Source organism: Rutilus rutilus (assembly GCF_951802725.1).
Source record: "Rutilus rutilus genome assembly, chromosome: 13".
NCBI classification, from domain to species: Eukaryota; Metazoa; Chordata; class Actinopteri; order Cypriniformes; family Leuciscidae; genus Rutilus; species Rutilus rutilus.
Genome location: NC_140218.1, coordinates 28,974,357 through 29,001,090, shown reverse-complemented (window position 1 = coordinate 29,001,090; position 26,734 = coordinate 28,974,357). Strand labels below are relative to the sequence as shown.

The window sequence follows — 26,734 nt, the reverse complement described above, 5'->3', positions numbered from 1 at the left end:
GTATGGGTTTACATGACGATAAAAAAAAAAAAAATTTGCATACAGACGCCAACGTTGTCAACGAAAACGAAAAAAAACAAACAAAAAAAAACACTGTATTATTAATGGCAGACCAGTAGTTGTCCATGTCACTGTAAAGAAACACTACTTGCCTATTGACTGACCACATGATTACACATGCGCATGGCATCACCGTTTTCACAAATTGCATTTTCGTAGTTTACACAGTGACAATAATGTCTGAGTATTTCAAAAACTTGCACTTTGAATCCTGTTTTCAAAGTTTGCGTTTGCAGCCCCCCAAAACACCGTTATCGTGTAAATGAACGGCCAAAACGCATTAAAAGATTTCCGTTTTTAGTTGAAGATGGTGTCCTGTGAATTGATTTTGTTGTCCTATCATTTACAACCCACCAACAAGCATTAACTCATGGTTCATGGCTGGGATAATATCCTGTTTTTACTTGCTCCTCAGATTACAGAGGTAAAAAGGGCATTTCTTGCTTTGAATGAACTAATGAACTATTCTTAGAAGCCATAACTACTTCTTCATAAATAAAGTTTTGCCAGGATAATGACACCACCACATTCGATGTTTACTCTCCAATTTTATTGACAAATCTCAAGTAATTTCAACATTGTGAACCACTTTTACAAGGTCACTTTCCTGTTTTCTGAAAATAAAATTATGAGCATCAGAGCATATAAACACTGTAAACCGATTTGAAACCTATAAGATGGGTGTGAACAGACAGGTGTGAGTTAAGAGTCTGATGAGGAGTCTTTGACGTCTGTGCTCTCCGTGGCCTCGCTGACCTCACTCATTTCTTTACTCTCTCCTCCGCTGTCTCCATCTCCATCCTGCACCGTCAGCTTCTCCACCAGGCCAGTCACAGATGTGTCCTGAGATGCCGGAGCCTCTGAGCCCCACAGGCGAACACCTGGTTTCTGCAACTACACAACAGGAAAAGTTAGTGTTCGCCATAGTGGGGGCCAAGTCAAAAACTTTTTTATACAAGTAAACATGTCTCTACCAGGGTCAGCCACTGACTATAGGAAGGCATACTGGTAAATGTAATGTGTTAAAAGTGTTTTTAAGAGAGTGAAACTACCATTAGCTTTTTACTTTTTGAAGGTGAACCCAATTTAACCCTGTATAATTTTCAATTTAAAATCTGTGGAAGGTGTGACTCAATCGCAATGACCAAATGTAGGCGTGTAATTTCTTCAACTGCGTTTTAGTCACTTTCCCACCTACAATAATTGAGCAACTTACAATAATTAGCTATGAGAGATAAAAAAATATATATGTTTTTGAATAGGCATTCAAAAACCACTTCAAATGTCTGAGTAGAAAGGAGCCCCCTTCTGAGTACAGCAAAGATACGGCAGCCATGACTAACGTTACAGTCCAATCACACAGTTGGGAAAATCCAGGTGGAGGGAAATGGAGCATGTGTGGGCCGTTTCCAGAAGATATATATATATATAAAATGTGCCTGTGTTATTCTTCCACATATGTTCAGTGGGTGTAAAGGGTCAGGTTGCAATTTGGGAAATTTAAATTCAGGGGAAAAAATATTTTGAAGCTGTATTTGGCATCACATAATTATGTATAACTGCACCGCCACATACCTCATCTGCCATCTGTGTGAGATTCCTCTTCATGGCATAAGCATCTTCTCCATCGGCATAATATTTGGGCTCAACTTCACTAATCCTGCAACACAGTATGAACAGAGATGAAAACATTTTGCATGACAATGATACATTGCAGTATCAGTACATATACTGAAAAAAATGCACTTAAAGGTGCAGTAAATGATTTCAGAGAAACACTGTTGATATTTGATACAAACACACCCTCCTTTTTTGCTCCACCCCCAAAATGCATGAACACAAGAGTGGATGTCTCTTTATCATAGCTGAAGCGAAGCAAAATAATGTTTCATGAAAACTAAAGTGAATATGACGAACAAACGACAAGGATGGACAAAAAAGTTATTTTTATATATACAAAATTAGCTATTCTAATATTAAAGCAGGTCCTGAAGCTCTTTCCTGATCATAGCACTTCTTTTTCCAGTGGTATTCCTCTGGGCTTTTCTCTTTTGTAATGTCTCTCAGCCATCTCTCTTCCTACAGTCTTTCTCCAAATCTCCCTCTTGCTCACTCTCTCTCCTCCCCCATCATGAGTGGACACGCCCCCTACTGCTGATTGGCTACAGGTGTGTTGTGCTGCTCGGTCCGATCCACTTTCAATGTGACTGTGCACCTTTGATGTGCCTGCAATTTAGTTCATTTTCATACAATAACCGGTGTCATGACTGAAACGGAGATAGTTTCTCAGGCTGCCTTGGAAATATCTTTATTCTAGTGCCGTCTACTTAACACGCTAATTAATTATGATATTTAATCTATCAGTTAATTAAGCTGGTCTCAAGACATGTTTTTGAAGTTGAACTACTTCATTAACACAGAATGCATTCTTGCATCCCTCTTCAATTATTCCATGCTATTACACTCCATCTAGCCATTTATGAAGTAAAATTTGTAATTAATTCATTTAGTTTTAATAAACTGAGAGCTAGAATTTATTCATAATACAAAAATAATAAAATGGGGGGGGGGGGAGAGAAGTGATACTCACTGAAACTTAAGTGTGTTTGAGTACAAGTGAAGAGCGGCCCGGTTACTGAAATACAAACAAATGCAACAAGGTTAGGAAATATCCCTCCCGCGAATCTCAGATGACAGAGAGTGAAGGCGCTGGTAGATCCTACCTCTTCCTGACATGTAAAGAGACATATTTGGCATTAAAGTTCTCAATCATGGCTCTGCTGGCTTGATCCATCAGTTTCTGAGCCAGTCCAAGACGCCTGTGAGAGCGTTTAACGGCCTGTATTAACACACACAGCAGTGCATTTATTTATACACATGCAGACAGAATGAAAGACAGTATCAGTACAGATGATCCGAAATAACAGCCAATGTTTTCAAACACTAACCAGTGATGTAATGTGTCCATGAGGCACATCATCAGGATCCTCCTCCCTTTGGAATTTAAGACACACAGTTAACATAAAATAATACTTATCTTATTTCATTAGAATGTTTGGTCACAATTTATATTAGAGGTCTTTAACTACTATGTACTTACAAGGTACAATGTACTTATTGTGTTGATCTATTGCAAAACGCTTGTGCTGCTATTGAGGTGGGATACAGGTGAGGTTAGGACAGGTTTGGTGATATGCGTAGGGAAAGGGCCAACAGTGTCATTATAGATGTAATTACAGTTATATTAAATAATATCCAGGCTCTTCCAAGCTTTATAATGGCAGTAAATGGTACCTTCAAGTTTGAAACCCAAAAAAGCGCATCCCCTCCATCATAAAAGTAATCCATACAGCTCCAGAGGGTTAATAAATGCCTAAAAAATCCATATTTATAACTATAAAAGTCTAAATCTAGACGTCTAAAACGAGAATTTTTAAAGAGAAATGTGGGAGGAGCATAAGTTTGTGTCCCAGCCCTATAGCCCAATTTGGAGTAGAATTGCGAGGGGATGGAGTGTGGGGAGTGAATTTCGAGGGGGGGCGGCATTACAGTAAAAAAAAAAAAAAAAAAGGTTATATATATATATATATATATATATATATATATATGTTTTTTTTGTTGTTTTTTTTGACATTGTAACGATTACTATATTTTATCTACAATATAATAGCTACATAAACGTAGCACAAAATATGATAATAAAAACTTAATGGCATTCTGTCAAATTGGCTGCGCTATGTCGTCTTTTGTTATTGGCCAATGCCTGCAGACTGCAGCCAATGGAAATGCTTCTCTATCAGTGCGCGTCTTTCTTACTACTCACAGAACTTCAAAACAGGCCGCTTGAGGTAAATAAATAATCTTGGATGATGAACTGTAATATTGTTCGAAAATCTGAATAGAAACCGTTACTTTAACAGATGTCATAACAGAAACTTTCGTATGGGTAAGCTGTATTAACGTAGCTGAAATGATCCGGTCTAAAATAATTAAAAAATGGCCATCTTAAAATTAACCGGTTGTTTATTTCAGAATGAACTTCACTTTGAGAGAGACGGGACAACGCATCATGTATATTTATATTTTATTTTACGAAAAACACAACGTATTGTTTTTATTATTTGCAATAGCCGGCCCCCAGGGGGTTAAATGAAACATAAAATAAATAATTTATATAATTTAGTTATTATAGATTATAAAGGTTTTTAAACATCTGAAAGGTCATCTAAAGCCAGATGACCTCTATTTTTTCAAAAAAAAAAAAAATCAAACTAGAGTCCGCCCAGTGAATTTTGCCCATTTCCACCACTGCAATTCAGAGGGGAAAAAAGTCAGAATTGCGGGATATAAACTCACAATTCTGAGGAAAAAAGACAGAACTGTGAGATATAATTAACTCTTTTATACCGTGGCTTTCACAGATTGCTACTGCAGAACTGTCATTTTCTGCCACCAGGTAGGCTCCGCCCACAAAAAAACATCATCGCTGTTTGCAAACACTAAATAGGTCCATTTGAACAGTGAGAGGTGTCTAAGCTTAGGCTACTCCTGCATCGGGTCAGAGGTCACTCTTCCACCGGAACTAGACTCACGTACGGCCGTAACCAGAAGACAGTGATTATAGCTTATCTTACACAAACCCATCGCTTCGCTTCGGAAGGCATTTATTAACCCCCTGGAGTATGGATTACTTTTATGATGGAGGGATGCGCTTTTTTTGGGCTTGAAAATCTCAGTTACTATTCACTCCCATTATAAAGCTTGGAAGAGCCAGGATATTTTTTAATATAACTCTGATTATGTTCAGCTGAAGAATGTCATATACACCTAGGATGGCTTGAGGAGTGAGTAAATTATGGGATTATTTCCATTTTTGGCTAAATTAATCCTTTATAGACACTTAATATAAAGTGGGACAGAATGTTTTATTTCATTATAATTATTTTTATTACATTATAATTATTTATGGACATATGCAACACCTCACACTTCCGCCCTTTAAACATTTAACAACAAACATCTTATATATTTCACTATATTAAAGCAAAAAAGAAAAAGAACACTTACATTTTTGCCAAAACATATCCAACTATCTTCCCGTTCTCGTCCTCTGCGATGTATGACAGCTGGAAAACAAGCAGTTCACCATAAGATGATTCAACTCACATTTACTTGTTTAGCGTGTTTAACAAAACATATCTAAGAAGCTTGACAGAAAGGCATGTTTCAAAGATTACAATCCAGAAGCCAGAGGTGAAAATCTCATCAGACCTGTGGCCAGGACAGGCCGTGGTAGAAGTAGTACTTCATCTGATAGTTCTCTGGAAGACACAGCAGGTTGCAGTGCTGCATGTTCATCAAATCCTCAGGCTGGAAACATGTAAAAGAGAAAATCAATCAGTCAAGCTATTCGCTACCTGTCACCTGCTATAGTGCTGAATCATTTACACAAAGTACATTAGCAAAAAAACTGCACGGTTAATTGTAATATTCAGAGAGAGGCTGGAAAGAAGTCATACATAACTAAATGATGACTGCTTTTGGTGCAGGAGCTCATGGAAGAGAAATGAAACAGAAGTACAGAACGCGGCCCCTTTAAAAGTAGCAACGAGTGTGCAATGTGCATCACAATAAAACCGAATAAAACACAAAAGGTGGATGAAATAAAAAAGACAAGCAACTAACACTGAATATCTGCACTCGATGCCTCGTTGTAAGTTACTATGTCGCCCAAAACGGGTTTTGAGACACAGCCACTGTGTGATGACTGAACTAATGTCTGCTTCTCCTTTCATTTACTCACCCGTGCGTTGCGTATATTCATTTTGACCGCTGGGCTGCTTGATAAATATATTACTCGATAAAATTACAGCTGTCAAATGGACACAAACGCTCTTCAACAGAAGCGAATAAGCAGGCAGATGGAAACAGCTACACCTCTACAACCATGTTGCCCATGACCGGAAGACGGATGTTCGGAGTGAAGTCCTTCCGGTGATAACTATGATAAAAGTCCTTTAAAAAAAAAAAAAGTACAAACCCACTGGAAGTGAAGTTAAACGAAAACAAAGTTTATAGAGAAAGGACGCATTTATAGAAGATTTGGTAACACTTTATTTTACAGTGCCCTTGTTACATATGTTACATGTACTTACCATAGTAATAACAGTATCAAAATCCTAATCCTTCTCTAACCCTATAGTAAGTACATGTAGTTGCTTAATTTTACTCAGTACTTAAACATATAATTACACCGTAACAATGACACCTTAAAATAAAGTCTAACCTACGCATTTTTTCAAACAATTCTTTAAATTTCTAATCCTATTTATGAGTAAAAATCAGAGTACAGCACTATTTGAGCAAAAGTCCATTTATTACATCCTGATGGATTTCAAAGCCCATACAAATTTTTGATAAATGAATTTCCACTACATTTCCAGTCATTCATGTTTACTGTGTGTTTTTTTTTTTTGCTGTGGAGGATTTGTGTATGACATAACATTAAAACAAATGTACTTATTTGTGTACAAAACTCCATTCTCCACATATCCAGAAAAATGTGCATTCATTACTAAAATCCCCATTACTTTTCCAGGCCTGGACTCCACAATTGTAAAACGTCGTAACATTCCAATGTTATGACCGTGGAAAACAGATAGGCTACTCACTCAATGTCTTTTCCAACACTGACCAAAACAAAGAGAACATGAACTTAAAAAAACTAGATGGAAAAAGAAGCAGCAATGAGACACATGTGAGGCATCTTAGCTATGCTTTATTGTAAAAGTAGCTGTCTATTATAATAAAATAGAAAACATAGGGCAGAACTTTTACAGAAAAGTAAAATAGCTCACAGATGTTCATGCATCACCAAACAAAGAGTTTTCTAAAGTTGTTTTAGGCACCCTAACATGATGTTGAAATGCAGTGCTGTCAATACATATGCAGGCTAACAAAGTTGTTTTTTGACACTGGTTCAATGTCTAACTAGTGCTGAAACCAAAAATGATCGAGAGCGATGTAACAATGAACATCAAAGCTCATCTATTAAAGTATTAACAGAGGGATGTGGCATGTAATACCATTTTAACAATACATTTGCTTTAATAAGACTAAACATAATAATGGCTCTTTCAGCCAATCAGTGGGAGCCTTAAGACGTAGTGAAATGTCATTACATTCATGTTGTTAAGTAGTAACAAAGACAACTTTACCCATACATTCTTAATTCCTGTACGTTTCTGCAACTTTTCTTTTGTGTGGTCCAATTATACCATTTAAATATAAGATTGCAACCAAAGTCACCAAAAAAAAATGTATGAAGACAACTATCAGTGTAGGAGTAGATTGTACTTTCACACCATGCCTCTGCCTATAAACACTTTTTAAAAATGTGAGCAGCATTTAATGGTAAGACTTGCTTGTGAAAAGAGGAATGCATAACAGAAGCTTTGTTTTTCTTAAGGAATAAAGCATCTGAACACAGACAGTATGGAATCGGGTCCACTGAAATATAGAAAGAAATAATATAAGGAATGTCCTATAAAGCATTATATAACATAATGAGCAGGTTTTAATTCATAACATCCAAAGTAATCTTGTTTGTTGGTCCTTCTTTAAATGAGTGCTTAGAGTGCATCTTCAAATAACTAAGTGCCTTTTATTTCAGGCACTCATCTTGGGCTGATGTCTTAAACAGGCTCCTCTCATCGCTGTCGTCCTCTTCTTTCACAGTTTGTGTGGGTTCACCCATCTGTACGTACCCTCATAGCGGAAGCCCACCTTCTGCACCAGATCATCAGCTTCTGTAGGACCACGGCTATACGAGAGAGAGAGAGAGAGAATATGAGACGCTTTGCACGTCATGTCACTTTGTCAACAATCACTTCCAGAAAAAGAAGCGTGTCTTACCTCCCGTATTTGTATTTGATGGGTGGCTTCTTCTCGGTCTCGATCTGATGAAGAAGAGGAGTGAAGATTCTCCAGGCTTCCCTCAACTCGTCACTTTAATAAAATAAATCAAATTCAGAGATGGTTCTTTACATTCTTTAATCAAATTTACATTAGTGTGTCACATATTTGTTTACATGTGCATTACATGCGTATTCCAAACAAACAGTGTATCTGCAGGGTTTTTAAAAATCAAGTTTAACCTTTTTTTTTCTTCTTTTTTTTAAAGATCTGACCAAATAAATGTAATACCATGTAAGCAGGAAAGAGCAAGATCTATGGTAACATCCAAACCATAAAATACCAATTTAAAACTTTACAGGTCATATAATACAGGTTTGGACAAAAAAACGAAACAATTATAAAATAATAAACCTCACATTTCAGCCTTAAACAATTAGGAAAAATTGACTCATTTATTTCTTAAAAATGGGTTAATGTTTTTAAAATGCATATTAACTTCTATTTGATCCACTGGCTGAATGAAATAGTGTATAATTTTGTGAATGAAAGACTTAGAGAAAGTGCAAAAACTAATTTCCACAGTCTGTTTTGCTCATATTCATCAAGGGTGCCAATATTTGTGGAGCCCACTGTAATATGATGTACAAGAAAAGACTTAATTATCATTTCTGGGTCTTAAATTTGGGGACAGAAAAACAGGAATCACAATATGGCCTAATGTGATTATTAAACTTCAAAAGGTGATGATTTAATAATGCGAGCACTGCATGTTTCAAAGTAAAACCGTTCTCCAGGCTTGTGGTTTAAGCAGTTCACGATCAATGAATACCACACATTTATACCAAACGATTGCTTATTGATATTCTGTTGATGAATTATGACAATATTTACTTCATAGTGTTTATTTAATTCCTGCAAACTCACTGGCGTTCTAATAAACGCAGCTGCGTTGCATACACGGGTACAATTCTGCACATTCATTCGTATCGACTGAGGCGTTTACATGAAGGCTTTTCAGTCCGGCTGAGTCATCAATCCAGCTGCTAACCTTTTATTTGTGTGTGTATGTACAATACAGTAGCTTGTAAGAAACTCACCTGCGTACAAAATGCATCTGACTGCCACAAAAGACATCCAAAATCAGACGTTCATAAGCATCAGGCAGCTTAACATCCTTTGTAAAGAGAGAATAGAGAAATGTACATTTATAAACTAAAACTTAAATAAATGTAAGATTGTTTGTTTTTGGTTTTAAACATTTGATGGCCAAAGTTGTCTAATAGGATAAAAACATACAGTGTGGATGTATCAAAGGTGTCTGTTTTACCCTGTATCTGCTGTGGTAGGTCAGGTCCAGCTCCGTCTCCTCCGGACTGCAGTGGACTCCAGGTTTCTTGCTCATCATCTTGGCGTAGATGGCCTCGTCGGGCTGCACGCGGACCACCAACTCGTTCCGCCTGCACTGAGAGTCAAAGATGTCTCCAGGAACGTCGGTGAACTGCAGCCTCACCTCTGCCTTCCTCTCATTCAGAGCTTTTCCACATCTGAGGATGAAGGGAACCCCTGGAGAGAGAGAGAGAGAGAGAGAGAGAGAGCTTGATGAAATAACACATTCAGGAAGAAAAATCAAAAAAAAAAAAAAAAAATCTAGTTAAACTAAATGCTGTTCTCCTGAACTTTGTATTCATCAAAAAATCCTGAAAAATCCAGCGAGAAATCCTGAAGCAAAATCATGTGACACTGAAGACTGGAGTAATGATGCTGAAAATTCAGCTTTGATCACAGGAATATATTTAAATTTTAAAATATATTCAACTAGAAAACAGTTATTTTAATAATATTTCACAACATTACAGTTTTTACTGTAGTTTTGATTAAATAAATGCAGCCTTTGTGAGAATGGCACTATCAAAAACATTTTTATTTTACCAACTCGAAACAGATATACTACTTTTCAAACGTTTCAAGTTAATTTTGTATTTTAAGCCAAAAAACTAATTTGATTTCAAGACCAAGGTGTTACTACAGCTTCAAATGTACTCATTTAATTCAGCACAAATGCTGCTCTTACTTCCAGAAAGAGGTCAAAATAAATAGTCTCAGAAAGGTCCAAATTTTAGGTCTTTGGCCAGATTGTAAATATTTGCTAGTTACTCTAAGCGCATACTCTGATGCACACTGTGTGTATCGAATCATTACATGTGTGTTGGTAAAGCTCACTTACCATCCCAGCGTTCATTCTTCACATAAAGCACTGCAGTGGCAAATGTAGCTTGAGTGGAGCCTTTAGGGACAGTGGCGTCATCTAGATAACCCAGTTTAGCCTCTCCTTCTCCATCTGGATCTCCCACGTACTGACCCAAGACCACGTCTGACAGAGAGACCGCTTCAATGCACTTCAACACCTTCACCTGTAGGGGGACACACAGAGCATTAGAAAACAGGCAGGCAGAAATCTACAATACATTAGAGAGAGAGACATCAGAGATCATTCCCGTTTATCTTAGCAATAGCAGTTCAGTTGGATGCTTCATGAGCACTAATTTCTTCATGCCATGTGACTGAACACAAACTATAAATTACAACTCTCTGCAGCAGACAGAGAAAAACAAGTCACACTGTAAAAAGTCCTCAAACAAAACAAAAGCAAAACAAGGCATTGCAAAGAAAAAAGCAAAACAAAACAAAGCCCCCCCAAAAAACAACAACAACAACAACCCCCCCCCCCAAAAAGCAAAGCAAACAGCAACACAAAGCAAAATAAATAAACACAAAACAAAACAAACCAAAACAAAAAAGCATTGCAAAGCAAAACCCAAAACAAAAAAAATGAAACAAAACCGCAAAACAAAGCAAACAAAACCACACAAAAAAAGGAAACAAATGAAACGAAACAAAATAAAAAGCATTGCAAAGCAAAATAAATAAATAAACAAAACAAAACAAACCAAAACAAAAAAGCATTGCAAAGCAAAACCAAACCCAAAAACAAAAAAGGAAACAAAACAGCAAAACAAAGCAAACAAAACCACACACACAAAAAAAAAGAAACAAATGAAACGAAACTAAAGAAAAAGCATTGCAAAGAAAAAAAAGAAAAAAGATTTGGTATTACACATAATTAGCAGAAATGCACATCTGTAAAAAATCTATTAAAATTATAAAGCAAAAATAAACATTATCCAGAAACAATCTTGGAGCCAAGACCTTAATTTATGCTTGCTTCAGCCCGCCAACCTTTTATGCTAATGGTTAACAACAAGACAGTAGTGATGGATGGATGAATGATTTATTTGATCCTCAAGGCTAAATTCAGGATAATTCAGATAAGTGGCATAAGAGTGATGCATGCGCACACACACACAGCTGATTGGCTGACCGGCTCGTTACCTTCTCATCCCTAACATCATCAGAGCTGGTGGATGCGGGCTTCTCCATGGCAACCAGAGAGAGCATCTGCAGCAGGTGGTTCTGCATCACATCACTGGAGACAGAAAAGAGAGGAATACATTAGAATATCAATATCCACTCAGGCTTTGAAGGGAATCCTCATGCACAGAAAGTGCGATGGATTTTTAAACACCTTTTTTTATATTTGTGTTTGAAATAATGTGCATTTTTATCTTTGTTTCTTTTTACAGACGACTTTTATGGTGCTTTACACACCCCCCAAAAAAAAACTCCTTTTGTGTTAAAAATGATGGAGGAATTCATCTTTGGTAGACTATCCTTTTATAAGTTTTAACATCTATGAAATATCATCTCAAAGCAAGGAACTTTAACTAACCGAATGATACCAAAATCGTCAAAATATCCTCCCCGGCCCTGGGTACCAAACGGCTCTTTGAAGGTCAGAACCACACATGCCACACTGTCCCGGTTCCATATGGGGCCAAATATCCGGTTTCCAAACCTTTAAGAAAACAGGAGAGAAACCTATGACTAAACAAGAGACAGATACAGAGGAAGAGCTTCCCAATGGATTTTAACCCTTAATTATTCATAAATGACAACTGCGTGTGACAGCCAGTGAAAAGCAGAAGGCAGAGAGGGATGAAGAAGAGAATGATAAGCAGACAGACCTGAGGACCATGAGGTTCTGGACCATCTCTTTGCCTAGGTAATGGTCTATCCGGTAAATCTGTTCCTCGGTGAAGAGAGAAGAGAGATGACTGGATAACTCCTCTGAGCTCTGCAAGTCATGGCCAAACGGCTTCTCCACGATGATCCTGTTCCAGCCTCTACCAAACATGCAAACACAAGAAATATCCTGCACTTTAAAAAGGCTTCAAGGCAAATCCATATAGGCCTACACTTAGAAAATTAAACAGAAACTACATCTCATATCTAGCCAGTGATATTTTAGTACTATTATGGTATTTTTTAAATCAGTTTTTATGTGCTTTTTGTCATTTTTATTGGTTTTTGTTTGAAATATTTCTATTTAACTTCATTTCATTTTTAGTTTTAGTCATTTTAGCACTTCAACTTATTTTATTTCAGTTAGTTGCCAATGCAACACTTCTAATTTTCATGGTTATCACATTTTTATTAATTTCAAGCGTTATTTCAGTTGGGGTTTTCATCACATTTAAAGTAACATAAGTTACACAATCAGATTACTTTTTCAAGTAACTAGTAAAGTAACATTATTTCTAAATTTACAACAAAAAATCAGAGTTACTTTTTCGAATAAGTAACGCAAGTTACTGCGTTTTCCCATTGACCGAAGGCTCTCCTGTCCTCATGTTGAGAGAAATCAGGAGTTCAGTATTTATTATTTCAACGTTTTCAATATTTAGATTCAGTATTCCTCAAAATGAATAAAAACGGTTAAATGCAAACTCAGAATATTACACAAACCTGCAATAATTAAATATGTTAAATAATACAAATGTACTTTATGTATTTAATCTCACTTTATTAACTATCGTCTTTGCTGCTGACCTTCAATGTCTCTGTTCTATGGAAGCTTGTTTCTGCCACAGAAAAAAAACATTTTAAGAGATAATTGCGACTTTTTATCTCACAATTGCGAGTTTACATCTCGCAATTCTGACTTTATTTCTCAGAATTTTGAGATCGCAATTGCGTGTTATAAAGTCAGAATTGCGTGAAATAAAGTCGCAATTGCGAGAAAAAAAGTCAGAATTCTGACTTTATAAGACGCAATTGCGACTTTATTTCACGCAATTCTGACTTTATATCATGCAATTCTGACTTTATATCTCCCAATTGCGTATTATAAAGTCGCAATTGCGTGTTATAAAGTCAGAATTGTGAGATAAACTATTCTGAGGTAAAAAAAAAAAAAGTCCATCTTTTTTTTTTTCTTAGAATTGGACTTTATATCTCACAATTCTGAGAAAATATGTCAGAATTGCGAGATATAAACTCGCAATTGCGTGTTATAAAGTCAGAATCGCGTGATATAAAGTCGCAATTGCGAGAAAAAAAGTCAGAGTTCTGACTTTATAACACGCAATTGCGACTTTATATCTCGCAATTCTGACTTTATTTCACGCAATTGCGACTTTATATCTCGCAATTCTTACTTTATAACACGCAATTGCGACTTTATTTCACGCAATTCTGACTTTGTATCTCGCAATTCTGAGAAATAAAGTCACAATTGCGAGATGTAAACTCGCAATTGTGAGACAAAAAGTCGCAATTATCATTTAATTTTTTTTATTTTGTGGCAGAAACAAGCTTCCATACTGTTCAACCATACGAATAAGCTAAAATGACTTTAGCAATAAAAACAACTAAATGAAACACACATGTGATGTTTATCTAAAGTAAAAGTGTTGAACTTTCTTCTTCTGTGATCCAGAACGGCAGCACAGCTGAGAGGTTTGTTAGAGATGCGCCCTCTACTGTACATGCATGAATTTACATTTCATTCAGCCTGAAGCTTACTCAGTCCACTTTTGCCAAAAATAGCTTAATATTAAACTTCTTTATTAAAAACAAATCAAGCAAGCCCATCCCAACAGAGACAAAGTGACACAAAAAAGAAACACTACATTACTTTTCATAAAAAGTAACCAAGTAATGTTTAGTTGCTTTTCAGGGAGTAACATATTATTGTAACGCATTACTTCTAAAAGTAACTTTCCCTAGCACTGATTTCAGCCTTGTTTCAATTAATGGAAACGATTTTTAATGGTTTTAGGTTTAGTTATTAAACACTGTTCAACACTGTCTAGCTAGATTTGATGCGAGTGGTACTTGCCTGTACAAATCTTGTCATTATGATGTTAGATGTTAGAGAGGACAACTAATAAAAGTACAACTAAAATGCATTTACAATTTTTAACAATTAAGTGTGAGTGGTTGCTAGGGTGTTTTCCGAACTGCGACATAATACGATGCATCGTTGGAGAAACTAACTACTGTAGCTAGTCACAACCTTTTCCTGAAAACTGTCGCACATATGTCATTCAAACCACAATATATTTGATGATGTCAAGGTGGTGGAGTAATAGCATCTACTAATTAAGCTATTCTAGAATGTATTAATGTCAGATTATTGCTGTAAATAACAACCATAGTATCTGAAGACTATTTCATTATTTTGTTCTCCATTGCTTTGCTTCATTTCCAGAGGTTTCATTCAATTGCAGGTTTCCTCTTACGTTCCCCCGGCGTAACAAAGAACGAACGCACATGTGCACTCTTCAAAAACTGCACTTTAAATCATTTGACAAACTACAAGACGTACAATGGAATTTGAATATATTTGGAATGAAGGATATAGTGTGTCCTGAATGTCGGCTTGTTTATTTTGCTCAAGAGCATGACCTACGCAAGTCCACACGTCACACATGCTAAAGACTCGCTCAATGAAAAACACCTCAAAGCCCATCTTTTTGAGCTGCCTGCAGACTGTAGTTATAATAAACACTCAGACTACTTTCTATACTGTTTTAGCTACAGCGAATGCATCATGTATACGCATTCACTCTAGTGTTCACTGTTTTAATGATCAATCTGTGTCACTCGTCCACATACCTGCTACTATATGTATTATATGTAGCTTGTGTTACTTTGTAATGCTTAATCTTTGAAACAACCCAATAAATTCATAACACATTTTACCTTTACAGTACGAAATATTCTTTTCTTTTTTCTTAAATTAGAAAATAAGAAAAAAGCAGTTAAGAAAAATGTTATTCTTAAAGGGGTCATATAATGGTACATGCACTTTTACAAGTTGATTGTACTGAAATGTGTGTTGGCAGTGCCTGTACACAACCATCATATAATGATAAAAATCCATCCAGTGGTCTTTTTTTTAATCTCCTTATATGTTTTCCCACCGTCTCAAATCGAGCCATCTGACCGTGTGACGTCAAAGTCAAATAATTTGTGTTATTACAAACGGTGTACACACAGAACAGAGGGGCGGGGTGAGCAAAGCTCATTATCATTTAAAGACACATGCACTTAAACGGCGTGCTGAAAACAGAGCTGTTTTTGACCAGGTAAAATTAGTGTTTTCTTACAATACTAATGAGAATTTTTAATTAAAGTGTATTACAAACTTTTCATTTAGACCCTACAGAATCATATTAACTTGTACAAAAATGGCATTATATGACCCCTTTAAGAATTTTTCGGGAATCCGGCCCTTGGTCCCTACAAATAGCTCAGGTGCCTCCCTTAAATGAAAGTATATGGGAATTTTTTGACAGTCAGGTCAAAATTGTAAGTTTGACTGCCTAGAAAAGTTTTATTCAAGTCCGTCGCATAACCTCTAACCTACTTTTGGACACATCTTGCCTTGTAATAAGAACATAAAACACATAATTAAGCAAAAATGAAACAAAAGCAACTGCATGCGTTCGCTCCTCACTTGGTGCTCATGCATTGATGTTTGATGTTCTTGGTGACATCGTGGTAGACGCTGGGCGGCAGGGCCAGGTAGAAGAGCCGGTTGGCCCCGGCTCCTCCAGGCAGGGACAGCAGGTGAGTGTTCAGGTTAGCGAAAGACGATTCATCCACGTACTTCCCGCTGATGTAAGAGTTTCGACTGAAGAACGCAGCGAGGCGCTCTGCCTCAGAGTCGACCGCCTGAAGGGAGGAAAGAAACAGAGGGCGTATGAACACGAACACACACACAGATACGGTAAGCAGACAACAATGCACATGGAGAAAACTCTGAGCGCTGACCTTCATGTAGGGCATGCAGGCCGCACGTATGGCGTCCACGGTCAGATCGGAACGAGCAAAGCCCACAAAATATATCTGTTCGGGGAGAAGACCGTCTCTGAACAACCACCTATAGAGAGAAACAGAAATAAATAGACATACACTATTGTTAAAAAATATATTTTTTTTAAAGATTGTTACTTTTATTCAGCAAGGACACATTAAATTGATCAGAAGTGACAGTAAAAACGTCTATAATGTTACAAAAGATATCCATTTCAAATAAATGCAGTTCTTTTTAACTTTCTATTCAAAGAATCCTGAAAAAAAAAAGTATCACAGTTTCCACAAAAATATTAAGCAGCACAATAATAAAATGTTTCTTGAGCATCAAATAATCATATCAGAATGATTTCTGGAGGACCGTGTGACACTGAAGACTGGAGTAATGATGCTGGAAATTCAGCTTTGATCACAGGAATAAATTACATTTTATAATATTCAAACAGAAAAGTTACTTTGAAATGTAATAATATTTCACTGTATTTTTGGTCAAATAAATGCAGCCTTGTTTGAGGATAAGAGACTTTACAAGATCACTTTAAAAACGTATCGACCCTAAAATTATGAACTGTAGTCTATAATAAGTTAGAGGACTCACCACAAAGTTGGGTAGATTTTCTTTTTGGCCAGATCTCCCTACAAAAAGAACACATTTGTTACATCACGGCACAATTTAGTCAAGGCTCAATTACACAAACCGCCACACTTCACTATACAGAGTTTCATTGTGCAATATTTTCAAAACTAGATCATCACACCAGAGTCTCAAAGAAAAAAGCTGGTCTGAGATCAGTGTTAATTGATCTAAAAAGCTAAATGATGATCCCATTCTACATTTTTTTATATAATTATAATAATTATTATAATTATACATTTTTATAATTATATCATTTTTCCAAAAAACAGAACAAAAACAAATAATCACTATAGAGAAGTACAAACCTTATTAATGTAAAATACTAAGATAATCACAAAAATTAAAGTATTGAATCACTTGTAACCAAGGAATATATACATTTGAAGAATAGATCATATGCTCTAAATAGCAATTCTGGGTTTCCTTCCTTTCCAAATAAATCTTGAAAATGATTTATCCCATTCTACGAACTGCTGCATTGTTATATTCACTGGCAGAGACTGAAATAAATATAATAGTCTCGGCAGAACGTTCATCTTGACTGATTGGACCCTTGAGCTCATGCTTAAAAAGGGGAAAATATTCCATCTTGATATCTCAGCTTTAATTTTTGTAATTAGAGGACAGCATAATTAGCTTGAAATAATTGTGATATATCTTTTGCTAAAATTACTCCCAGATTTCATTGAAACTGATTCCCAGTTGAGACAAAAATTTCCGGTAATGAAACCAGGTGGCCTATAAATAAAAGTGAGGACCTGGGTTTTCTGTATGTTAACCATATAACCTGAAAATGATCCATACGTCTCATGAAGCGACACCAATTCTGGAAAAGACTGGGTTGGCTGTTTTAAGTAAACTAAAAATGTCATCTGCAAAGGCAGCTTGTGCACTCCAGTCCCAAATTCTATACCTATAATTTTGTCATTTTGCCTAATCCACTGGTTAAGGGGCTTTGTGAATAGGGCAAATAAAATAGGGCTAATTGGGAAGCCCTGACGGGTTCCTCGTTCTAGAGTAACCTGGTTAGAAAGATCACCATTCACCTTAATTCTCGCTAGAGGTCTATCATATACTGCTTGAATAGCATTAGATTCGTGAAACCCAAATCGTTTCATAACCATAAAGAGATACTTCCACAGAGTCAAATGCCTTTTCAGCATCCAATCCTACTAATAAAGCTTCAACATTGCGTTTAGTTATATGGCTCATAATATGTAAAGAAAGCCAGATATTATCTTGAGTTTGTCTCAGCCTGACAAACCCAGTCTGATATGGATGAATAAATTCTGGAATAATTTTGTCTATTATAGCTTAATAGTAAATAGTTTGTAATCCACATTTAAGACACTGATAGGTCTGTAATTTCCACAATCTTTACCTTCCTTCGGCATAACCGAAATAATTGCTTCTTTTTTTTTTTAAAGAGATTAAAAAAAGAAAGATTAAAATATTTTTTTATCATAGATACAATTTCAAAAACTAGACCTGGACCTGGACTAGACCTTCATTCAAAATCTTTTGGTTGTAAATAGCCATTTTTCCACATATTTTTGTTTTTAATTGTGGCAAGAAAACTTTATTAACCTTACAAGTGAACGTCAAGGAACATTTAAATAAAAAAACCATTTAAAGACCCATTTAAAAGGAATCAAATCAAAATGAACTGCCTGCCTAAAAAGCCGTTTTAGCCATAACAGTCTTGTCCGAACATGAAGCACCAAATTGCCACAGAGGTTGGTAGATTTTGAAATGCAGCCATAATTTGTGCAGAACCACAGTGACTCATGTCATAAATACAGCTGAATATAAAGACGACTATTATATAATAGATACAAAACATACAAGAACAGATGAAATGAAATTTAAAAAAAACAAATACAACAGTCAAACCATCCCAGCTCAATGTGACTCAATCATCTCAATGCAAACATCATTCATCTGAGCAGATCTGCTCCACACCCATTCAGACACATGAGAAACACACTGTGCATAGTGAGACAGCACTATTCGGTTTGTCTTGGCTGATTTACAGCATTGTGGGAGAGTCCCATCTCTCCAGTATTCATTATTGGCCAATATCAGTCGATAAACGGTTCGCTATCTAACCAATTAATCATTCCAGCTGATTTGCTGTGGTGAAAAAGCACTCTGTAATGGTGACTTGACAAAAATCCATCCACGTCGATTTTGTAAATTTAATCATGACCTATGCAGCATAATCATACTAAAAACTTAGCAACCAGATAAATCCTACAGTATGTATTTGCTCTGATAGTGATTACAGTGTTTCCACACACACACACACACACACACACACACACAGTGCGTTAGTTTTTTTCATAACTGATGAATGTGTATCTCGGTGATCCTGGAGTGTAAACAGCAGAGCATGCCAGTAGAAAGCCAGAGGCTGTGGGTCTGGGTCTTGATAGATTCAACAAGGTGCTGGAAACATTCCTCAGAGATTGTGGTCTATATTGTCATGAAAACATCAAGCAGATTTGTCGGCTGCTCATCTATGATGTTAAATCTCCCATTCCAGTACATCCCAAAGCTGCTTTATTGAGATCTGGTGACTGTGGAGGCCATTTGAGTTTAATGAACACACTGACAAGTTCAAGAAACCAGTTTGAGGTGATTTCAGCTTTGTGACATGCGTGTTATCCTGCTAAAAGTATTCATCAGAAGATGATATTGTGGTCATAAAGGGATGGACCCAGTCAGCAACAACACTCAAGTCAGCTGTGGTGTTAAATGATGCTGAATTGGTACTAAGGCCATGTCCACACTAATACGTTTTCATATTGAAGTATATTTTTCTCTCTGTTTTGGCCTTCCGTCCACACTGAGACGGCGTTTTTATTAATGAAAACGAAGCTTTTTTTGAAAACGCACTACAAAGTGAACACATTTGAAAACGCCGGTTTCGCGTTGTAGTGCGGACTGTGAAACCGGTGGTATTTAAAACCGATGACGTAATTTTAGTCATGTGATGCATATTGTACCAATAGATATTCATGTTTATACCAGTATTGTGCCTGTTATGTGCACTTTCACACTGTTGCTAAAAATATTCTACATTGCACACTCTTCATATCACAGTTCTGCAAAGACGACATGACTCACATTTGCTGTCCTGCGGCGATACATGAGAGCAGTTGTGTTTTAGACCAAACATATGGTGACTGCGTGCGACCTGGACCGCATCAGTGAATGGTGAGATATTTTACTAAATAAAATTATCCTGTCAGAAGAATTGCGCGATAACTTCATTATTTATTTTTCCATCTGAATCATACCAGTGATCTTTTGTGGGGTTTTACGCATGCACTGTAAGCGTTCTCAGGTGGCCTAGAAATCTAGACGCACCCTAGCGGCAGCAAAAATTATTTTGCAGCCAGGGTAGTCTAGCAACTCTCCGTTGACTTTGGAGCTGGAAAAACCTAAATTAGGTCAGGCCAATCACATCGTGTATAGAGTAGGCGGGGCGGGCTTAACATAATGACGACAGAGATGCGATGATTCCCTACTTGAAAACAAAGAATGGCGGCTGCTGCCGGAGAACAGTCTTTCGAATCGGCTTTGGCCGCGACTCTGGAGGACTTGGAGTTAAGTTTTTCTTTGAGAAAAGAGCAAAGAACGGCACTTAAGTCATTCTTAAAAAAAGGAAGATGTGTTCGTAGTTTTGCCGGCCAGATTCAAAAGTTGAATCTATCAACTAACATTAGCTCCGCTGTTGGGAAAACGCTCTGGTTGGTTGTAGCCATAGACAGTAAAAGAAATGGACACCGCGACCCCATTGGATTCAACGGAGAAAAGTGAAGTCAATTAGAAGCACTCACTTCCTGATGGATGACCGTACTGCGCAGACTCAAACTGAGCTTGACGACGTAGATGTGACGTGAGCAACCCGTCTGTCTTCTAGTAGCTGTGCCAAGAGAAATCTGAATCATTCCCTTCCAAAACTTGCAGAGACGGAGAGTGTGAGTAGGAGGTGTCCACGAGCTAGGAGCAGGAGAAACTTTTGCTAAGTATTCTGATTAATTATTTTGTCATTTTGCCTCCACGTCCCCCCGATTGCCCGTGAGCTTCTCCTCCTGTCCATACCGTAATCTCTCTACTGTGTGACAGAGTCGCGTGGTTATGACGCAATCGTTAGCCTATTTTTACAAAAACTGCTTCTACGGGGCCATAACGTAAGATACAAGGTAATGGAGCCTTTTATACATTTTCGTGTTTCTTTAGAAATAAATAATGGACAAATGGAGTCTTTAAACGCCTCAGATGTGAAGTTATTCGCTGTCAAAGTGACGCCAAAATGAATGGGAGTCAATGGAATGTTAACAGCAGGTGGGGGTCCGCTAATCAATGGCGGCGCCCGGGGAAGCTTCAATGTTTTCCGAAACATTGAGGGCTTGGTTGTAGCGCTATCCTATTGCGTGCAGAGGGAATTTGAAAGACAGCCGTTTATCCCGCCCCTCGGATTGAGCCGTGTCTATGGTGAGTTGCCAGACCTAACATCTTGATGTAGGTCTGGCTTGCCAGGCTAGTTCTCAGGCGTTTTTCAAAAGTTTCTCATCCACACTGAAACGTCCGAAAACACCTGAAAACGCTTAAGTGTGGACGGAGCGTTTATAAACGAAAACGCCGTTTTCAAATGTATCCGGATTAATGTAGACGTAGCCTAAGAAGCCCAAAGAAAATACACCTTACACCACCAGCAGCAGCCTGAACCGCTGATACAAGGCTTGCTTTCATGTTGTTTACGACAAATTCTGACTCCGAACATCTGAATGTGGCAACAGAAATTGACACTCAACAGACCAGGCAACAGTTTTCCAATCTTCTAGTTTTGGTGAGCACGTGTAAATTGTACCCTCAGTTTGCTGTTCTCATCTGACAGGAGTGTCACCGGTGTGTGTTCTGCTTCTGTAGCTCTTCTGCTTCAAGCTTTGACGTGTTCAGAGATGCTCTTCTGCAGACCTCGGTTGTATCGAGTGGTTATCTGAGTTACTGTTGTCTTTCTATCAGCTGAACCTGTCTGGTCCTATGATATCTGGCATCGACAAGGCATTTTCACCCACAGAACTGCCGCTCACTGGATAGTTTCTCTTTTTTGACCGTTCTCTGTAAACCCTAGAGATGGTTGTGTGTGAAAATCCCAGTAGATCAACAGTTTCTGAAATACTCAGACCAGCCCGTCTAGCAAATCAGGCCTGACAAATCAGGTGATGTTGCATCTGGATTTTGACATGGTTACTGAATGGATTTCAATGTTTATCATTATGCCACAAACCTTTGCAACCCCATGTCAAACAACCATCTTTATAACCCCACCCTCATCCCAAACACACAAGCCTGCTCTTTCACCTCTCTCCCCACACTAACTGAAAGAAAAGTGCTGACAGAGAGTGATACTGCGTAATCCAGCTCACTAGCACCTATTTAAAAACCCAAACAATAAGAACAGGAAAAGCCAACAGTAACAAAGATCTTTCACAGAGCAGTTGTGTAATATCAGACTACTGAAAACTTGAACAAAATAAGGAGGAACAAGGAAAAGCAAGCCGGAAAAAGGAGGAAGAGGGTTTAAATTTCATCACTAAAAGATGAAAAGGGGAAAACACTCTTGTGAGAAGTGCAAAAGCTTGACCAACTGTAATCCAAACTTCACTTTTTAGTCTTGATGTTTTGTATTTATATGCATACCAAACCTAATCAAGGCTGTCTAGATAAGGCTTTAGTCACGTCCAGCCAATCACAGACCTTCTGTCACCACACCTGACCGATCACCTTTCAAGGCCATAAGCTGTGAACTGAACTGCTGAATTACTCAACCGCCCTGTTCTGTCTGAATGATAAATAGAAGCCTTATGTTGGCAACGTCCCTTCATGGTTGCTTAATTTCAGTTGTACTTCCTTCTAAAAAAAAAAAAAAAAAAAAAAACCCAAGGCCAATGTACCAATTCAGAGGAATCAGAGACTTTCTTCCTTTATTGGACTAGCAGTAAACCGATTGTGCTGTAAAACCATAAGGTGTGCAATACTAAAGAAACTACCATGTACTAGTAGGAATAATTTGAAATAGGAACTAGATCAATAAATTAGTAAGATTTAGGGCAAATTGGGAACTTTTTGACAATCATTTAAATGAATATGTCTACATGCACATCAAATTCTACTGTATATTTGGGGTGCAGTCATATTCCCAAATCCGTGTTTCTATGCATACATGCATACGGCAGAATATTCCTGTATATTTTTCACAATAATTTAATTAGGACCGACTAATTACTTCTCACATTCAAACAAGCCTAAAAACAGTAGCATGAAATGGAAAGCGGAGAGCAATTGTTAATAAACACTTGTAGTCATATGAAACTCGGCAATAGAAGAAAAGAGCGGATGAAAGAATGCAGAAAGGACTGGTAGGAGATATTGGTGAAGTTAAAGAGTTTACAGAATGGAGACAGAGATTGAGAATTTGGAAACACTCTGCAATAAACTCCACAAACTCTGCAATAAAGTGTGATGAAACTGTATGAACACGTGTGGCTGTTGTAATGCATCCTACTTTGTGCTTTACAAACTGGAAAATTGTGTACATTCATCTCCTTTCAACAAATTTTCTGAATAAGGCTGAAACATGCAACAGTTTTCTGATTACAGGCATATTCTAGGGAATTGGAATTTGTGGAATCAGAATATTGTCTTAAATCGGGCGACTGGAGTGTGCCGTTAACATGATTACATCAAGAAACAGAATACTGCCAAATTCTGATTACTATCAGAACACTGTGGTGCATGCAAATGTAGTCACTGTAAAAACAATTTAAAAAAATAATAATAAAAAAAAGTGTCCCAAATACATGAATTCACACTAATTGTTGGTTTGTCAATAGATGTAACGTGTTCAAAATGAGTGACAATTCAAGGCTGCAGATGAGACCGTGTCAATTCCTCATTAGTAGAGACAGAGATTTTAAAATATTCCACACACACACACACACACTGGGACTCACCGAAGCACCCATGATGATGAAGATATGCGCATCGGACTGGTGAAACTCCACATCATCGTGTAGCTCTTTCCTCAGTTCCCCAAACACTTCGGAGCGTGAGAGGGGAACGGTGCTGCTGGTGCTCATTTTGTCTGCCAAGAGGTCAGGAAAAGATTAAAGAGCAGAAGATCAATCTCGTGTTGTCATTATGTTCATACAGTCAGATAAAAAAAAGTGTTTATGAATTTATAGCTTTCTGGAGTTATATTACAGATGTATAATTTCCAGTTACAATTGCAAATTAAAAAACAGTTTTGCTTAAGAAAAGCAATTGTTGGACAGACGTGGGGGCCGCTTATGTAGCATATACCAACCAATTTACAAGAGATCTTATTTAAGGGAAGATTTATATTTGAATGAGAACTGAATATTTGGTTTATTTATACTGTTTGAGACAAGAGTTGATTGAGGGGCAAGCAGTTGCATGAAGAGGAGCATGAGAATTCATTTTTTCTTTATTCTGGGCTTTAGAAGAGTTTTTGTTTTTTTTTGCTCTTTGTGGTCATCTTAAAGTGGACAGCAGTCTACAGAACAGGCCTACTATGGTATTAGACTACATAGCCTATAATAAAAGATAATGAATTTCAAACCTGAACCAAACCTATTTTTATCACTCAAATGTCATTGTGAAAAAGAAAAAAACAATGACTGTTGTAACAGTGCGTAAATCAGACCTTTCAGGCTATAGCCTAACGCTAATAAGCCTTAACTAAATTGTCGGTCATTAAATAAGAAAACTAAATAATTGTGTAGATGATTTGCTTTGTGTAACCCGACATCAGACATTAGGCCGAAGTATTTTTTTGCACACAGTGCCGCGACCAAATCAATCACTCCTTTACGACCGGCTGCAGCAACTTGCGCTCGCTTATAAATGCATATAAATTCGTGCCAACGGTATCTTTGTAGGACTTCAAAAAAAGAAAGAAAGATGCTGCAGACAATTTTTCGGGACGTCTCGTCACCCTAGGCACACATTACTAATGTGCTCTTTAAATAAATAAAAAATAAATAATAATAAAATAATAATAATGCGATTTTTTTTTAAAGAGTGCATTAGTAATGTGCAGTCTATTTCAGTTGCCTCAAAATAGCATTTCCCCAACAATGTGCCTGAACACACCTCGTTTTCAGACCAGCACGCCCATGGGGGCATAAATAGGCGCAAATGCATATTTAAACAATGTGGCGCAGGACGTAAAAAATGATAACTGCGTCGGGCTGAAACTAGCGCTGAAAAAATATATATTTGCCGCTACATTGCATTGGGTGTATGATAGGGCCCCTAATGTTACATGACAAATAACAAAAACATGTTTCTAAAAATAAAGGTTTTACATATTATATAAATATCTTGTGGTGAAATGTTGTCAGGGCAATTATTTGAGAGATGGAGATCAAGATGGCAGATATAATGCTGATAAATACAGTACATAAAGCAATTTAATGACAACAAATTGACAGCAAAAATTTCCAAAAGAACATTTTTATACATTATTTTCTCTTTTAGTGGTATAGAAAAGGTTTTAGGCACTTGGTAGATTATTTGGACAAATAAGTAAGTAACATGTCCGTCAATCACCAACCTCTGATCAATTAATAAATTAATTGGTACATTACTACAGGCACACAGATTCACACTCTAAAGGTGTTCTCCAAAGTACTTTGACTAAAAAAAGTACAATGTGAAATATTAAACAAGCAACACAATATCAACAAATGACACAGAGCAAGCTTGTTTACTAAACGGCCTGAATATGAAAACTGGACCTACAGTAAATGCCACCTGGAAGAATATACTCTATGAAAATGGTTTGCATTTGCTAAGGTATTTCACATGCAATAATTTTGCCAAGTCACTTTGAGGAACAGACGTACAAACACTGACTATAGCGGTTCTAACAATAGACTGGTCTAGTTATTTGACAAGTCACATCACATAGCAATTGGCATTGGGATGACAAATACATAATCCTACCACTGCGTTCAGGGACTGTAGTGTGTGCTCTCTCTGTGGCATAGAGGAAAGATAAAGGTATAAACTGACACAAAAACACAAGCTCTCACAACCCTCTCTCTCTCTCAACTTACCATAATGTTATTAGCACAATCCCTTATTTAACAGGGCTCAGCCTCAGCCTGACACTGACTGAAATAACAGCTTGCTAATGATTTCAAGCAAAGCATCACATTCACAACAAATGCTTTAAACAGTTATCTAGAATTTATTTAAAAGCAACTGCTATAAGGCAAAGTTGGTTAGTTGTGGTTAGAGCTGCTGACGTTAGTACAGCAGAACCAAACACACACACTATATAACAACGTGGTACTTACATTTAGTGCTCTTTACTAAACAAAACAAAAATACCAGGATGTAAAAGCTAAATTTACAGAGTTGTACCAGGCTCGTTGTGTATGAGCGAGGATATGAAACATTAGCGACTACAGTGACATTTTTAAAGACCGTTTCCTCCTTCCCTGTTAAAACGACACGGCGGATCTCAGTGATCTTATTGGTGTAGAGAGGAACTCACCAGCGCTCGCTCGACTGCCCATCATTGCTCCAGCATGTCACGTCACCCGCACAACTGCGCGAGTATAAAGGAAGGTGGGCGGGGCCAGACTGCAGAGGGAGGGGCTTATGGACGACGAACCAATCACGGCGGTGATTGACAGCTAAACGCTGCAATGGCGAGCGCGCTTTCGGAATTTCTAATTAGTCCTGCTGATAAGAGCTAGAAAAAAAAAAAGTCTTGTACCGTTCTAAAAAGAATGTCAGCATGACATTGCAGATTGAAAAAAAAATAAACAATAAAAAAATAAATGCGTCTACTAG

At 37.3% G+C, this 26,734-nt stretch overlaps 2 protein-coding genes across 7 annotated transcripts; both read right to left on the bottom strand.

Annotated features, from left to right (window-relative positions):
- Positions 1 to 588: 588 nt before the first annotated feature.
- Positions 589 to 6,050, bottom strand: naa10 (N-alpha-acetyltransferase 10, NatA catalytic subuni). The gene is made up of 8 exons (XM_084428972.1): positions 5,864 to 6,050; positions 5,332 to 5,430; positions 5,128 to 5,186; positions 3,009 to 3,054; positions 2,784 to 2,899; positions 2,651 to 2,695; positions 1,636 to 1,720; positions 589 to 954 (listed from the first exon to the last, which is right to left on the bottom strand). Exons 1-8 carry the CDS (start codon positions 5,882 to 5,884, stop codon positions 763 to 765), a joined length of 663 nt encoding a protein of 220 aa, XP_084285098.1. The 5' UTR covers positions 5,885 to 6,050; the 3' UTR covers positions 589 to 762.
- Positions 6,051 to 6,818: 768 nt separating this feature from the next.
- Positions 6,819 to 26,483, bottom strand: g6pd (glucose-6-phosphate dehydrogenase). Of its 6 annotated transcripts, XM_084428955.1 has the most exons (15): positions 26,233 to 26,418; positions 25,867 to 25,909; positions 25,519 to 25,567; positions 23,860 to 23,990; positions 16,796 to 16,833; positions 16,156 to 16,264; positions 15,839 to 16,056; positions 12,060 to 12,218; positions 11,765 to 11,890; positions 11,368 to 11,461; positions 10,202 to 10,388; positions 9,305 to 9,540; positions 9,075 to 9,151; positions 7,975 to 8,067; positions 6,819 to 7,882 (listed from the first exon to the last, which is right to left on the bottom strand). In XM_084428955.1, exons 4-15 carry the CDS (start codon positions 23,983 to 23,985, stop codon positions 7,792 to 7,794), a joined length of 1,554 nt encoding a protein of 517 aa, XP_084285081.1. In that variant the 5' UTR covers positions 23,986 to 23,990; positions 25,519 to 25,567; positions 25,867 to 25,909; positions 26,233 to 26,418; the 3' UTR covers positions 6,819 to 7,791. The 6 variants fall into 6 exon arrangements, with proteins under 6 accessions (XP_084285081.1, XP_084285083.1, XP_084285080.1 ...); XM_084428957.1 differs by lacking the exon at positions 25,867 to 25,909 and having other exon boundaries at positions 25,522 to 25,567; positions 26,229 to 26,425; XM_084428954.1 differs by lacking the exon at positions 25,519 to 25,567 and having other exon boundaries at positions 25,877 to 25,909.
- Positions 26,484 to 26,734: the final 251 nt, after the last annotated feature.